Raw genomic sequence first — 14,257 nt, forward strand, 5'->3', positions numbered from 1 at the left:
ATGGAAAGCAGTAGTAAAGGTTGTAGTAAATTAGATTTTAGCATCTATGACATGAACTGTCCTGTTTATTTCTGATTATTATTACAGAAGAATAAATGTTGTTTTTTTTTACCTATGACATGTTTTTTTTTCTAAATTTGTGAAAGTGTGTTAGTTTCACTGATATACTGATTGTGCTAAGCGCTGTTGCTAACTTTAAAGGTTGAACTTTTTAAGGCTTTTGCCTCCACTTGCTCTCCAAACTGTCAGAGTCAGGCCGGCTGTGTGTAACGGATGTAAGAAAAATCCTGACATCATTTGCAGGCCTGCTTTAAAAATGAATGCCTTCACATGGTCAGCTGAAAAATGTGTCTGCAGCTCTGATATGAGCACTTTGTCTTCACAGGTGCCCTCCTGTATATCCTGTCAGATGCCAGTGCTTCTCCAAAGATGAAATAGGCCAAACCTTTTGTGCCTTTTAAGTCGAGTCAGCAGAACTCCTTTTACAACCACGCCATCAGATATTTTCAGTCCTACCAATTTGCCAAGCAATGTTTTTCAAATAACGCTCTTGTGTCTGACACAATGGCTGAAAACACAGCAAGAGAGCAGCGTGAGATTAGCTAGATGGTGTGGAGATTGTAACATGACATCTCCATCTCGTAGACCTGAGGACAGCTGTGGCCCATACAGGATGATAAATGGCCGTTTGTGCGTAGGTGGAGCAGCTGTCTGCAGAGTGCTCCGCCACACGTAGCTTTCCCTCTCGAAAATTGAGATGGGTTTCACTTACTGTATGTTCATTTGTTCTGCAACCTGGAACATATGGTGCCTGAGAGTGCAGCTTTTTTAATTTGGAGAGCGATGATAGGAGGTATTATGTTACTCAAATATTATGGTGTCTCAGAAGCAGTTCCACTCAACAGCAACGGCATTGCACTGATGAGATTTCACAAGATCTGCCAGTTCACGTGAGAAAACAATGACACTTCTGTTATGAGCTGGCAGCTTCATCTAATGCCTGATATGTTTACCTTCTGAATCCAGCCTATAACTTTTAAAGCTGTAGAGTCAACGTGGGCAAAGTATGAATTATATTTAGCTGCTTTGTAAAGAAATTTACATCATCATATCATCATCCTCCAACAGTTATTTCTGATCTGTGATCATAACTGTTTATCATTACAGACAAGCAAGCAAGAAACATGACTTGTCTTGTTTTTTAGCAAGGTAGAGTCATTCATTACCACCAGCATTACAAAATAATATTTGGATTTAAGAACGTCGCTGCAGCACAGTCATGGAAACCGTCTTGTCAGTGCTCTGTGCGTTGAATATTTAGCAAGTGACAAAAACACGACACTACAAGTTTTATAGTTTTATTCATGTTTACATTCACTGCTGCTGTCTTGAATTGTTGGCTCAGGGTTAGTGGAGCAGCTCTGGCTTTCTGAGAAGGAAATCCGAGGTTAAGGGGGCACCAGAGAGGTAAAAACTGACTTAATCTGGAAAGCACCAATATTCTGATATACTGCCAGATTTATATTTATTTCAGATTCTTGAAAGCTAAACAGTTTTTTCTAGCATTTGTTACGTGTGGTTATTTAATGACTCCTTTACGCTTACAACTGCTCGGATCAGTTGGTTGTTGTAATTGTGGCACTCCAAACACGTGTGGCCAAAAGGGAAGTTACAGATTGCCATTTGGTGGGCAAACTATGCAACATTAACAGTGATAAGATATAGTCCTTTTCCACTAGAACCTTCTCTGCTCGGCTCGGTTCGTTCCACCGATCGGCCAGTCAATAACATCACTCGATGGATCATGAGAGCGACTCCTTAAAACCGCCAAACCCGGCAATAAAGCAAATGCCTGCACACAAATCACGGGTAACCAAATCTGACAAACGCCATACACAGGTATACCATCACCTCCTCGTCCTCCATTGTTGTGTTGTGTTTGAGTCGCATACAATGACATAACGGGACTTTTGCTCACACTGCTATAACCAGGGGTGCACATACGTGGTCCGCAGGTGCGCATTCGCTGTCAAAATAAAAGACGCGCACCAGATAAGCAGTTGCAACGCGCGTTTGCGTACATACGATTTTCTGGAGGAGTACAGACATTTTTTTAGAACTCTTAAAGATGTCGAAGAAGCAAGCTCCTGCAATTACTTTGGTGTTCCTCAACCTCCAAAGAAATGTCAGAGGGAGTCCGAACCGCAAAAGAAGCACGTATTCTCAGAAAAGTGATTCCAGGAGGTGAGCTGGCTTCAAACAAATGATGGACGCACAGAGATGTGATGCAGAATATGCCGTGAAAACTCTAGCGGACAAAAACAGCGCCTTTTATATGTACGCAAACGCACGTTGCAACTTCTTATCTGGTGCGCGTCTTTTATTTTGACAGCGAATGCGCACCTGTGCACCACTTATGTGCACCCCTGGCTATAACAACCCCATGCACATTTGGTGGTACTTAACTGTAACGGAAAACAATCAAAATCAAAGTGAGCCAAGTAGGTATTTCTCTTGTCTCTTCTTGTTATATCCGTTATAAATGCCGATACCAGTAGATCAGTGCACAGTATCGGTCTGCTGATATCAGCCAGGCTCGATCAACTCAACACAAACAAAAAGACAATCATCTTTATATTTGGTTTGGTTGGGTCTGTTTCCTCTAGGTAGGTACGAATTAAAGTTTTAAGAGCCAGCACAGTGATCGGCTTTGACTTTGTCTTCTGGTGTATGAACTATATGCTTCATAAAAAACCGAAGAGCACATAAAGAAAACCTTCACCTTACTACACTTGACTTTATAGCTATAATTTTCTTATAAAATACAAAAATTAAAATACAAAAAGCACTGAAGTTTCTGGGATCGATGATCCATCACCCAAATAAATTCCATTTTCTACCAAAGAAGACCAAAAATGCAGCAACAATTACATTTAAGAAGGTAAATTCTACGAATTGTGATCATCTGTGAATCAGCTGTTACTTTCATAATAACAGCAGGCAGCTCGAAGCAGTAACAACAAATGGACACAACTCTGAAGCCAGAATAATTCTCTGCTGACTGATTATTTGGTTTTGACACGAAGAATTGTGCTAAAACTGTTGTGTGCTGGCTTGTCTGCTGCTGACGCTAATAAGCTCACCCCTCAGCCTTACTCCAGCAGTGAACAGGCTCATGTCAAGAGGCAGCTGTTTGAACAGTTGCGTATTTACAGAGTACATCTTGTATTCAACAGGGCCTGTTTTAGTGTAACGCTGGAGGTGCTACACTTCTTTCTTTTTTCTCTGATTACGTTGGAGATCGATCATTGGGGCGAGATGTAAAGAGCATCTCCCCACGTTTTCAGTTCTTTTAGCGTATTTGTCAAAAAAAACAAAAAACGTATTTTATTACCTCGTAAGTCGATACCTGAGATCTCCAGTTACAGCCAGCGGCACTCTTCATGCCAGATGCTCGTGAATGATAGGCAGAGGAGTAAATTAGTGATAGACACATTTATAGACTGAGCTCATGACCTTCCTGACTATGATTTATGTTTTTTGGCAGCAGGGAGCCACCAGATATCAGGTAGGTGCCAACTTAAATCAGTGAGAATCATCTCACAAACTGGTTCCCTATTACATCGCTGGATATCTGGGGGCAGAAACAGGCACACGATGGATAACAAACTCTAAACTAAACCGATCCCGCAGCATGTTTGCTGCTGACAGGTTCTTTAATTGAATTGCATTTTTTTAATATATATTACACATGACATTATGATGCAATGCCTAAGGATAAACAGGCTGGGCAATTCAAGCATGATATCGTACACGAGGGTCTTAATTGGGTTCATCAAATGAATGCCACAGCTTTTATACCACACTGAATAATAGAATTCACTCTCCTAATTATGAACAGATCCTAAATATATATACAATGTGCATGTCATCATTTTTAGATTTTAACCAATGAAGCCTGGAGTGCCTCACAGGGGAGGACTTTGGGGCCTGGAAATGGCACCATGCTGTGTGTTGAGTACATGAAAGGATTAAAAAGCTCAGCATATTGCTGAAGGCTGGGCTACGCTGAAATGATGCTACACAGTCGAGGGACGCAGCTGTTCACTTACTAAATATAAAGTAGAAAAGTATAGAGCCATCTCTCAAACGCTTGGACAAATTATTTATAAACTCATAATGTGTGATGTGAAAATTACTATCCTGGGATCGGGTAGGGGGATTGATGAGCGTATATGTATGTTGTGCATGGGTAAATCTTCTGTTTGGAAGATTTTTATATGAATTAATACAGGAAAAAGCCACAGAGATATGAATGATTCCTCTGTGGTCATTTGATCTGCAACATATTTACCAGAAAACTGCTCTTAAAAAATCCCTTTGCATTATCCACAAACATTTAATTCTATATAATATGGGGAAATAGTTTAAAATGCTCATCAGAGTAATATCTTCAAAAATGCATTAAAGTCAACATGATTTAAAACACAAGAAGAAAACAGTAAATCCTCACAATCGAGAAGCTGTAGCAGTATTAAAGCTTGATTTTTTTTGGTGATGTCTCACTACTCTGGAGAGATCTATAAGGCTCATGCTTGGTGGAGCCTTTGCAGGAGTGCAATGATCTAACCTTGAGGTCTCTGCTGAGGCATCTTTAATCAGTAGGTACCAAAGACCAGCCAGGCTTCCAGGCTGCTTATTATCTAATTTTAGAGAACCTATATGTTCTTCCTTTTCTGCTCTTTGTGGAAGGATGTACTCGAGAACCGGATGAAAGTCCCTAATTTTCCCCTTTGATATCACGTATTCCAGTAATAAATGTATCTATATTTTATCATTTACAGCTGCTGAAGCTCTTGAAGTTATTCCTGCATGAGTGGACGCCACGGTGTTTCATGGCTTAAATAAAATAACTTTGGCTGACTAGCTGCTTCACCCAGACATAAACTTGTGGTGCGCACCGATCCACAGTTGTTTAAGTTGGGCCCATAAAATTGTTCCACAACTGTAAGTAAAAACTGTGCAGCTGAGGGCTGTTTTACTATGTTTGCCCTATTTTACTATTCACATGTTGAATGAACTGCAAATCATTCACAAGGAAACACAACACCGCAGTTTACAGTGCACAGGATCTGCTTCCACTGAGGCTGATTTGCGACTCTGGCGTGCTGTCAGGGCAGCAGTGCTTAATGAACAAGCAGATTCTCCACATTAATCAAATGTGACCTAAAATTGTCCAGCCTGGGCTCCTTACAGGTTGTAAAGCACAAAGGAAACACTGCTCACCCTCAACAGAAATCCACTCGTGCCGGTATAAAGGTTCTCTACACTGGGTTTTGTTACTTCCAGCATGCTTGTCTCATTTTATCATTATTGGTATTATAAGTTCTTATTGGTTTTCTCAAAGCAGTCATCATCTAGGTGTAGCTTTCAGTGAGTTAAGTCTACATTGCAGTCTCAAAGCTCTAAATCAGATGGGCTGGTATATGAGGTGCATATAAATGAGAGTTGTGTCTTCTGTCTTCCCCGCCATGAAGAGTTTGGTGCGCATTTGCTTCATTAGCCATCAGTCGCCGCTAAGCCAGACTAATAGTTTTCCTGTTGCATGACAGTGACTTTGTGGCACAGCCCACTAATATATTTTCCCCGCACGCTCCCTTGGAGAGAAATATATACAGTTCTCTTTTTATTTGCGCTGCTCATACATCACGCTGCAAATAAAAGCATATGGCTCCTCCTCTATGGATTCAACATCTGGAGCAGTTCGTATGGATGGCTGGACAAACAGTTGCTGTAAAAGCCCCACAGACACATCAGGTGTGATACATTTTTCCTCTCTGCTTTTTGGGCTCTGGGGCTAGATTGTAATGAAGATGTCCGGCCTTTCAAATGCCTTTCAGATAGAACAACTGCTGGAGGTAAAATGTCAGAAGGACTAAAACACTTCCTTTAAATGTTTTCATTTTCACCTTCTATTTTCCTTACCCTGGCTGCCACTATCTGAGTTTCCTCTGCCACCGTTGTCAAGAAATTTGTGCTACGTTTTCAGCCCGGCACTCATTTTTATGATCAAAATAGGTCACTGAATAAAGCCATGTGGCATTTTAAAGAAATGAACTTCTGCCTCGCTTAGAGTACAGAAAGTGGAACCCTTGAATATGCAGAGTAACTCTTATTACATATCAAGCTGCTGGCTAATGCTGGGGGAGTATAACAGCACTTCGAATGTGTTAACATGTATAATTAATGGCAATGTGTACATTCCCTGCTTCTAGTGATGCCTTAGAACGGCTTCTCCCACTTGTGTATTTCAAGACGTTTAACTAGTCCCAATTTTTAAATGACCCAGTGGGATACAGCTGCAGGAGGAACAGCAGATTATTGATTAGTGTGTGGAGGAACACTTGGTTGTGCAGTGCAGACATTGTTTCCAAATCAATCAACAGTGTGTGTATATGTGTGAAGGTTTTAGATCATGATTTTGTTGGGTACTACTCAGTGTCTAGTCTCCAGTTATCAGCAGATCCGGAGAGCAACACAGCAGCGTGGAGGATTCAAACAACTTGTCCCTGGCTATCTCGCGCCTGACATATGGACCAGACATGAGCGACAGCGTTTCACTCAGGCCCGATTTCCTGACAGTGTACCTCTGCCGCCTTGACCCAACACCTTTTTGATTTAGAACATCAGCACAAACGGGATGGGAGGGAGGCATGTGCTAGGACATAAAATCATCAATGACATGTCAATGTGTGTGTCCCCTCCGTAAGAAGTGAGACCCACAGTATATCAAACAGATTGCACCTGACCTATGACCAGGGAATGGAGCAGCTCAGCTCAATATGCCTGTACGAGCAGCGAGTTGGACACACTGAGGCTACAAGCCTGAAAGCACTGAGGTGAAGCCTGATTTCTACATCTCAGTGAGCTCCATAGATGCACACTGCACTGACTGTCTGTCAGCCCATAATGGATTAAAAGCAAGCCTTCCTTGTAAGCACCCTGCCACACCAGCTTATAGCGAGAGAGGCATCGTAAATTTTGTGAAACACTCAGGGATTCAAGAGTTTTCTGCGAAGCTAATAAAGCACACAGGGCCAGCAGCATCATCCTCAGCAGCAGCAGCAGCAGCAGCAGGCTGAAATACTCCTCAGGTTTACCACAGATGGACGTTTGCCTTGATGCTTTCTGTAAGAAGCAGAAGCTGGGAAGGCTCGAGAAAGAGGATACAGGGATGATGATGGATTTGTGAATAGTTGAGTGACGTTTGAGCTGTAAAAATGGCCTTTTTTTTTAAAAGAAAAGTGGGAATGTTGTCGATTACTGGCATCCAGGGCAAAGAGACTACTTTAACGCAGCTGAATAGCACTATGGAGGTCTGCTGCCACTGCACTGGCTGGAGGAACTGCGGGTGCTGCCTGTGTACCTGCACCGAGCCAATGTTAAAGGTTTCTACAAGCCCATATATCGCATGCATGTCATCTATTAAGGAAACTGATTTATCACGAGGCCCATCGCAAGTTCCGCAAACTGCATCACACAAACGTAACTATTGGTGGATGCCACGGTTTATTATCCATTACACCATAGGTGACTGACAGGTACATCTCAGCGCACCATTAACGCAAATAACATCTCCACCAAGAAAAAGTGCATTGCGCGTGGGTTAATGCTTCATTTCAGAGATGCTGGACATTATAATTAAGTACCAATGCTCGTCATGGGCTGTGAATGTAAAAGCGACAAAAAGGTATGTGAGGCTTACCTGGTTTTCTAGTAACAGGTGGTGATGTCCTATTAGATTCCTTTGGACTCCAATCAATCAATCAATCAATCATGTGATTGTTTTTTTCTCCTTCTTCTTCTTCTTATTTTAATTTATGCATCGGTTGCTAAAACATCTCTGCGAAATCACAACGTATCCCTTGTGGCAGCATCGCCCACACGGCATCCTGGTCCACTACACTGTAGCAATATGCAAAAACCGACAGAAAACAGCCCGCACTCGCACGCCGAACCAGATTTGTCCATATTTCCTGGGCAGCGGTGGTTTCAGGGATTCCTCTCCGTCGACATCTCTGGCAGAAGGTCCGCTTTCATAGCTCCGCGTCTGTCTCTCTCTCTCCCTCTCTCTCTGTCTCTCTCGCATCGCGCTGCCAAAATGACTGAGGCTGGAGATCACATGCGGCTGGTTCAACTCGCGCGTCAATCGCCTTCGTTTACCCAAGGCACCCGCACAACTCCGGATCCATAAATATTACATGATTCTACTTTTTCCTTTGCTGTTTTCAGGGACGCCCGTCGCTCTGTCCCACATTACACACACTAATATATCACAAAGCATTTTTTAAATTATTTCTACCAATCACATTTGCGTGCACTGCGGTCCTCTGTGCTTGCGTGTGCTTGTGAGCTCGTACGTCTATCTTTGTTAGGACCGGTTTGAATTTTAGACCTTGGGATGTGAGGACATTTGTGAAATGTGAGGACAACGTGGCCGTTGCTCACTTTTAAAATAGGGGGTGGAGGGGTTAGTATTTGGTTCATTATTTGGAAACTACAATCCAAAAGTGTGTGTTTATTAGTATTGCACATGTTGTGCAGACATAAATCTGTCCAAACTGTCACATTGTGGGGATCTGGCTAAGATTTGCAAGCCCCTTTGACATGAATCACAGATTTTTTTAGATTGAAGCTGTGGTCAGGATAAGGTTAGGCTTAGATTAAAGGGTCAGGTTTCTGATAGATTTTTCTACCAAGCTATGCCCTGGTGCAGATGACCAAAAGAAAAACATAATTTCATGTCTGCTTACATGTGTAGACCATTCTTAAAAATGATTGGCGCACGTGAGTTACAATGCTCTGAGCTGAATGGTTTATAAAAGGGAAAAAAGGCATGGGTGGATTTTCTCAGTCTTGCACAGTCAGACACTGACTCAGTTTTTGCTGTCAGTGAGCACATGCACATACACACACACTGTATATGCATTCAGTCACTTGGTAGTATTTGGATTCTCTCCCTCAGGCCCTCTCGTGAGCAGCTGCGCAGGCTGACCAGGTGCTCCTTATTTTCCATGCTGTCATCATGCCAGCTGAAAGATCCCGCTGTTTCCCCACATGAAGCAAGTTGACTCCTCTGACGTTTCAAGCTGCCTTCTCGGGCAGCACTTACTCATAAACTGTGCAGCACTTGTACCACATTCCAGTCTGAAGTCCACATATACCGGATTTCCAGCCTGTTAATTAAGGCTTGTTAATTAAGGGTCAAAACCTGCTGCACTGGACGGCACAGTACTGCTGCAGCAACCTGCAGCTGCTCTCTTGGTTCTCTATGCCAAGGGGAGACGTGTGATTGGGAGATAATAAATGGAAGTGCTCACTGACTTCACACTTCACTATACAACAGCAGCCTCTATAGGTGTCTTCAGCAGTAAGGCTGTCCTCCTCAAAAGCTCAACTGTGATCCATTATCACCAAAGCTAATTCACACCTTTACTAATGTTGTTATATATTCCTCAGGTAGGTCCCAACAGAAGCCTTGGAGATATTTTGACCTCATTACAACTTTAATCTATTTGACTTACAGTTTCTTTGGCTATGTCATTAAAAATTCAGACTTTCCACCATCACTTGCAGTAATTCTGTCATAACTATTATGGCAGCTGACTCAGCTTTACTGCTTTAGCAGGCAGGCCATACAAGTTATTTCAATGTATGCCACTCCCTAAAGACTTTAAAATCAAGAAAAATTGGCCGCTGTGTCAGATTAATCTGCATTTTAGGTACACCATCAAAAACTGGACTGTAAAAAAACAACAACAACAACAAAGGTGGAGCAATGGATCTATACCCATTTTCTTAATCAGCTTCTTACTATGAGCGATGAGGGTCTGCACGAACAGACAGTTATGTGCCAAAACGAGGACAGCTGCAGTTATTTCACATGAGAGGTTTCTGTGCGTGCGTACGTGTTCTCGTCTGTGCTCTCCTCATTGGTCCAAAGTGGGAAAGGCTCATTAGGAAAATGGTGATAACATATTCGTGCATTGGTTGGAAATTGAATTTGAATTCAAATGTGATGAGAGTCATTGATCGTTTCCTATTTGCTGGGGAAAATTCTTTGGTTGTGATATGAAAACGTGACACTGGGAAAACAGTTTGAACCTGCACTGTCCTGATGGATCGCACTCAACTGCAATGAAAAACATGACTGTGTGGCAGAAAACACCTGTGCTTGACCACACGGTCCTGTTCACATTTTAACCGAGCACATTTAATTATTTATTTATTTTGCTGGCGTTACACTGTCCTGATTTGACATAATGTAGGGCCAAGGATTCAAGGCTTCCTCTCCGTTAATTAATTTTAGAGCTCATGAAGTACAGCCTCTGCTTTTCAGAATTAGCGATATGATTTCAGTTGAGCCCCGAGCTTCTGCCCACCCTCCTTCATTACTGTCAGTAGAACAGCATCCTCATGCTCTGAATGCAGAGAACATAACTGAAGCATGAAAACTGCAAGGAGACATTTTTCACCTAAGCATGCACGCAGTGCTTCACTTGCTTGCTGGGTAATATTGATTTCAAAGCATTACCTTCTACAGTGCACAATGTTTTCTGCTGGATCACCACCAAACACCACCATTTCTCACCCATCCTACGTGCCTACAGAGTGCTGAATGTGTGACAGTAGCCGGGAGTTATTATGCACAGATAACCTTCCCTTCCCTTTATAATCCAAGCAGGCACAAAGGGAAACTATTCATGATCTGCAATTATGTTTTCTAGATAAGATAAGCAGTTCACAATTAACTTAAGGCTTGCCCCAGACATAAGGAGCTTTTCATATCTGCTGACCCAGCCAATCAAAGTGCTCCAGGAGCTGCTTTTCAATATCACCATAGCTAAGCCTTTGCCTTTGTGGCTTTCTTTTTTTTCCTGCCCTGTTAGTTTAGATGTAAGACTCACACCCTGTCTCTTAGAACTGACTCCAACACAAGGGGGCGTACACTGCTAAGTTTGCCTCTCCCTCTCCAGTTCAGCAGCAGCAGGGATAAATTTGATTATGGTATGATGCTGACCTTGAGAGGGAACTACACTTAAATTTACATTTAAAGGATGAATGCCTTATTGCATTATTGACAAGGAAATGTGTGGCTTTCCCCGCAGAAAACTGCATTAGAAAGGGACCACTCTTTGCCTTAGCCAGTGAATGAGAATGTGGATGGCAGCATGCAGTTTTGCCATTCGATGGTTTGCACTCTCCTGGAGTCACTTGCCTGGTTAATAAACATGTATATATAAATATGTGTGTGCACTATAAACCTCCCCTTTCCCTTCAAGCCATTTATTATCATCATCAACATTATTATGCATGCTGGTGTTGGTGGGAGCTTCCCCCAATTCAAGCATGCCACCCATAAAGGATAATCAAGTCCCCAGAGGTTTATAACACAACAATCATCAGTGACACTGTGCACACTCCGTGCAGTGATTGCATTAGCGATGGCATTTTAAGTAGCTAATCTATGTCACCCTGAAGTCCTAATTCCTTTTCTTTCGTTACTTCGATATTTAAAAAAAAAATACTCTGCTCCTTTTCCTCATCTCACTGCACTTAACTAACCCACTTGCACGCTTGAATCACAACCAAGTTTTTGCACATCTATGCACAAAGCACCTGTCTTACTGGAATAAATGGCACTAGCCCAGCCCCTTAGGGGTGTGCAAGCACTACCATAGGCTACACGCGCATTTTGCAGTTCAGCGGTACACACGAAATGTAATTGGTTTGAGCTTCCAGTTTATGTAAATAGCAGTCGGTGGCTCCTCCCATGCACCTGATAGGCAGTATTTACAGCTCTTTACAGCTACACTGTTTCCAAGTGCGCAGCGACGCAGGATGACACTCCACTGGACTTAAGCAATAAGGATTTCCGTCTTCGCGCAGCAAACTGACACTCATCTCCTTTTTACTAAGAACTAAAAAAAAAAAAGTTTGCCAAAAGTTGACTTCTTGTTTTCCAAGATGCCACGCTCCTTTCTGGTCAAGAAACACATAAACTCCGCAAAGAAGCCAAATTATAGTGAGTTGGAAAGCCCAGCAGGTAAAGTTTCGTTTGATGTTTTTTTGTTTTTAGAAATAAAGCAGCAGTGTTCACTTTCTAAAAAGTTTAAAAAGTTGTGTTTCCCACAGGCAGACGCGTTTCATGTTGTTTTTTTTTTTTTTTTTTTTTAACTTTGCAGAAGTTAGTTTCGTTTCAAACTCACTGGACTACCTGCTTTGAAATCTGTGCTTTTCACTGAAGTCATGACAGTCTCATAACCCTTGCTGTCTTTTTTTTTTTCCAGTGTTCATCACACCGCACATCTACAAGGCTCTTCCCCTGTCAGTCATCCCCCAGCCAGAGATCCTGAGCCCGGCGGCGTACAGCCCCATCACAGTGTGGACTACCAGCAACTTGCCGCTATCTCCGCTCCCCAGTGACCTCTCTCCCATCTCTGGATACCCCTCATCGCTCTCCGACACCTCCTCTAAAGACCACAGCGGCTCCGAGAGCCCGAGGAGCGATGAAGACGAGCAGATGCTGCCCAAGCTAACAGACCCTCACGGAGTTGAGGCAGAGAAATTCCAGTGCAGTTTGTGTAGTAAATCCTACTCCACGTACTCTGGACTGCTCAAGCACAAGCAGCTGCACTGCGACGCCCAAACGAGGAAATCCTTTAGCTGTAAATACTGCGAGAAGGAGTACGTTAGCCTGGGGGCTCTCAAAATGCACATCAGGACTCACACCTTGCCTTGTGTTTGCAAAATATGCGGGAAAGCTTTCTCCAGACCGTGGCTGCTCCAGGGACACATCAGGACGCACACTGGTGAGTTGACTTGGTGATAAGAGTGGGGCCTGCTGTGTGAAGAAGCAGCTTTAGATTCATCAGGATCAACATGCTGATATATGATGTAGTGGTTCTAACAGCTCCCCACTGTGTTGTAGTGAGACTGAACTCTCAGACTGATATTCTTTTTTATTTTCTTTTTCTCCTTTTGAGTCATCAGCAGTGCTTGCCTTCTAAACTGTGTTGCAACCATTACAAAAATATATAGTCCACAATGTCTCTGTGTGTGCAGTCACTGACAAACGTCTTCCCTCATTTCTACTCCAACAGGAGAGAAGCCCTTCTCCTGCCCTCACTGCAACAGGGCGTTTGCGGACAGGTCCAATCTCAGGGCTCACCTACAGACCCATTCGGATGTGAAAAAATACCAATGCAAGAACTGCTCCAAAACCTTCTCCAGGATGTCTCTTCTGCACAAACATGAGGAATCTGGTTGTTGTGTAGCACACTGAACTGGGATACCTTTTCCACCACCACCAAAAAAACAAACGAAAGAGAAAAAACACCCTCCTCTCTTTCTTCTTTATTGTTTTTTTTGCCCAAACCCAGGAGAACTGTCAGGGAATCACACCAAAGTGGGTTTGTTCACAAATTTACAGACTTTTTTTTTTTTCTTCTACTACCGGCCGATTTCATTTCAGAGTGCGAAATAGCTCAGTGCTCGCAAGCCTCTCGTTTCAAGCAGTGTTTCTGTGATTGCAATCAGTGTCGAGCTTTGTCAAACCATGTACTCACCTACCTGTGCTATTCATGCACTTTTCTGCATGTCTAGAAGTTTTATATGCCTTCACAATGTTATCTACAGTGTTTGTACCAATGTCTCTCTCAATGGCTGTTAAGCAGTTTATTATTGTTTTTTTTTAATACAAGCAATACCAAAAGGTGCATTTGGAATGAATGGCAGTATAACCAGAGGAATATGGAAGCCATTGCTAGATAGGGAACAAGTGCAAACTTAGACTTAGGGTGAATTTATTATAACTTTTGCACAGTCTTTAGAAACAGTTCGCCAGCACTCAGAAAGCAATAGAAGTGCCTCAGATTTACTCAGCAATAATATGCATTTTCCAGCGACAGGTTCCTTTTTCTATTTTTATATATTGAATGTAAGTGTGACTGAGATGATTGTATATTAACAGTGAAAACTGTGATGCTAAATGATTTTTGATATTTTCATATTATCATGACACTTTTGAAAATAAAGTTTCATGACATTTTGTATAATTCCTTTGGCATCGTGCATGAGTTGCTTTTTCCTCTGTCAAGCCTTCTTTGATTTACGAGCAGCTCCTTAGACTGATCGTCGCACGCTTCAAATGGAATAACGTCCACAAAAGTAAATGATATATAATCCGGCTTGCGCC

The 14,257-nt window shown here is 42.4% G+C and overlaps 2 protein-coding genes across 3 annotated transcripts in view; one reads left to right on the forward strand and one right to left on the reverse strand.

Moving 5' to 3' along the window:
• Positions 1 to 8,314, reverse strand: part of sntg1 (syntrophin, gamma 1) — a 45,469-nt gene extending 37,155 nt beyond the window's left edge. Inside the window, exon 1 of the mRNA XM_085389718.1 lies at positions 7,766 to 8,314. The gene's annotated coding sequence lies outside the window, so the exon portion shown is untranslated. The remainder of the gene's footprint in view (positions 1 to 7,765) is intronic.
• Positions 8,315 to 11,863: 3,549 nt separating this feature from the next.
• snai2 (snail family zinc finger 2) lies at positions 11,864 to 13,531 on the forward strand. Of its 2 annotated transcripts, none has more exons than XM_085390038.1 (3): positions 11,864 to 12,106; positions 12,351 to 12,872; positions 13,164 to 13,531. In XM_085390038.1, the coding sequence occupies exons 1-3, from the start codon at positions 12,028 to 12,030 to the stop codon at positions 13,343 to 13,345; spliced, it is 783 nt and encodes a 260-aa protein (XP_085246164.1). In that variant the 5' UTR covers positions 11,864 to 12,027; the 3' UTR covers positions 13,346 to 13,531. The 2 variants fall into 2 exon arrangements, with proteins under 2 accessions (XP_085246164.1, XP_085246165.1); XM_085390039.1 differs by having other exon boundaries at positions 11,864 to 12,085.
• Positions 13,532 to 14,257: the final 726 nt, after the last annotated feature.

The sequence above is a fragment of the Rhamphochromis longiceps genome, linkage group LG18, assembly GCF_057381845.1.
Source record: "Rhamphochromis longiceps isolate RC_006_pf linkage group LG18, R_longiceps_female_GT1.1, whole genome shotgun sequence".
Taxonomy (NCBI): Eukaryota; Metazoa; Chordata; class Actinopteri; order Cichliformes; family Cichlidae; genus Rhamphochromis; species Rhamphochromis longiceps.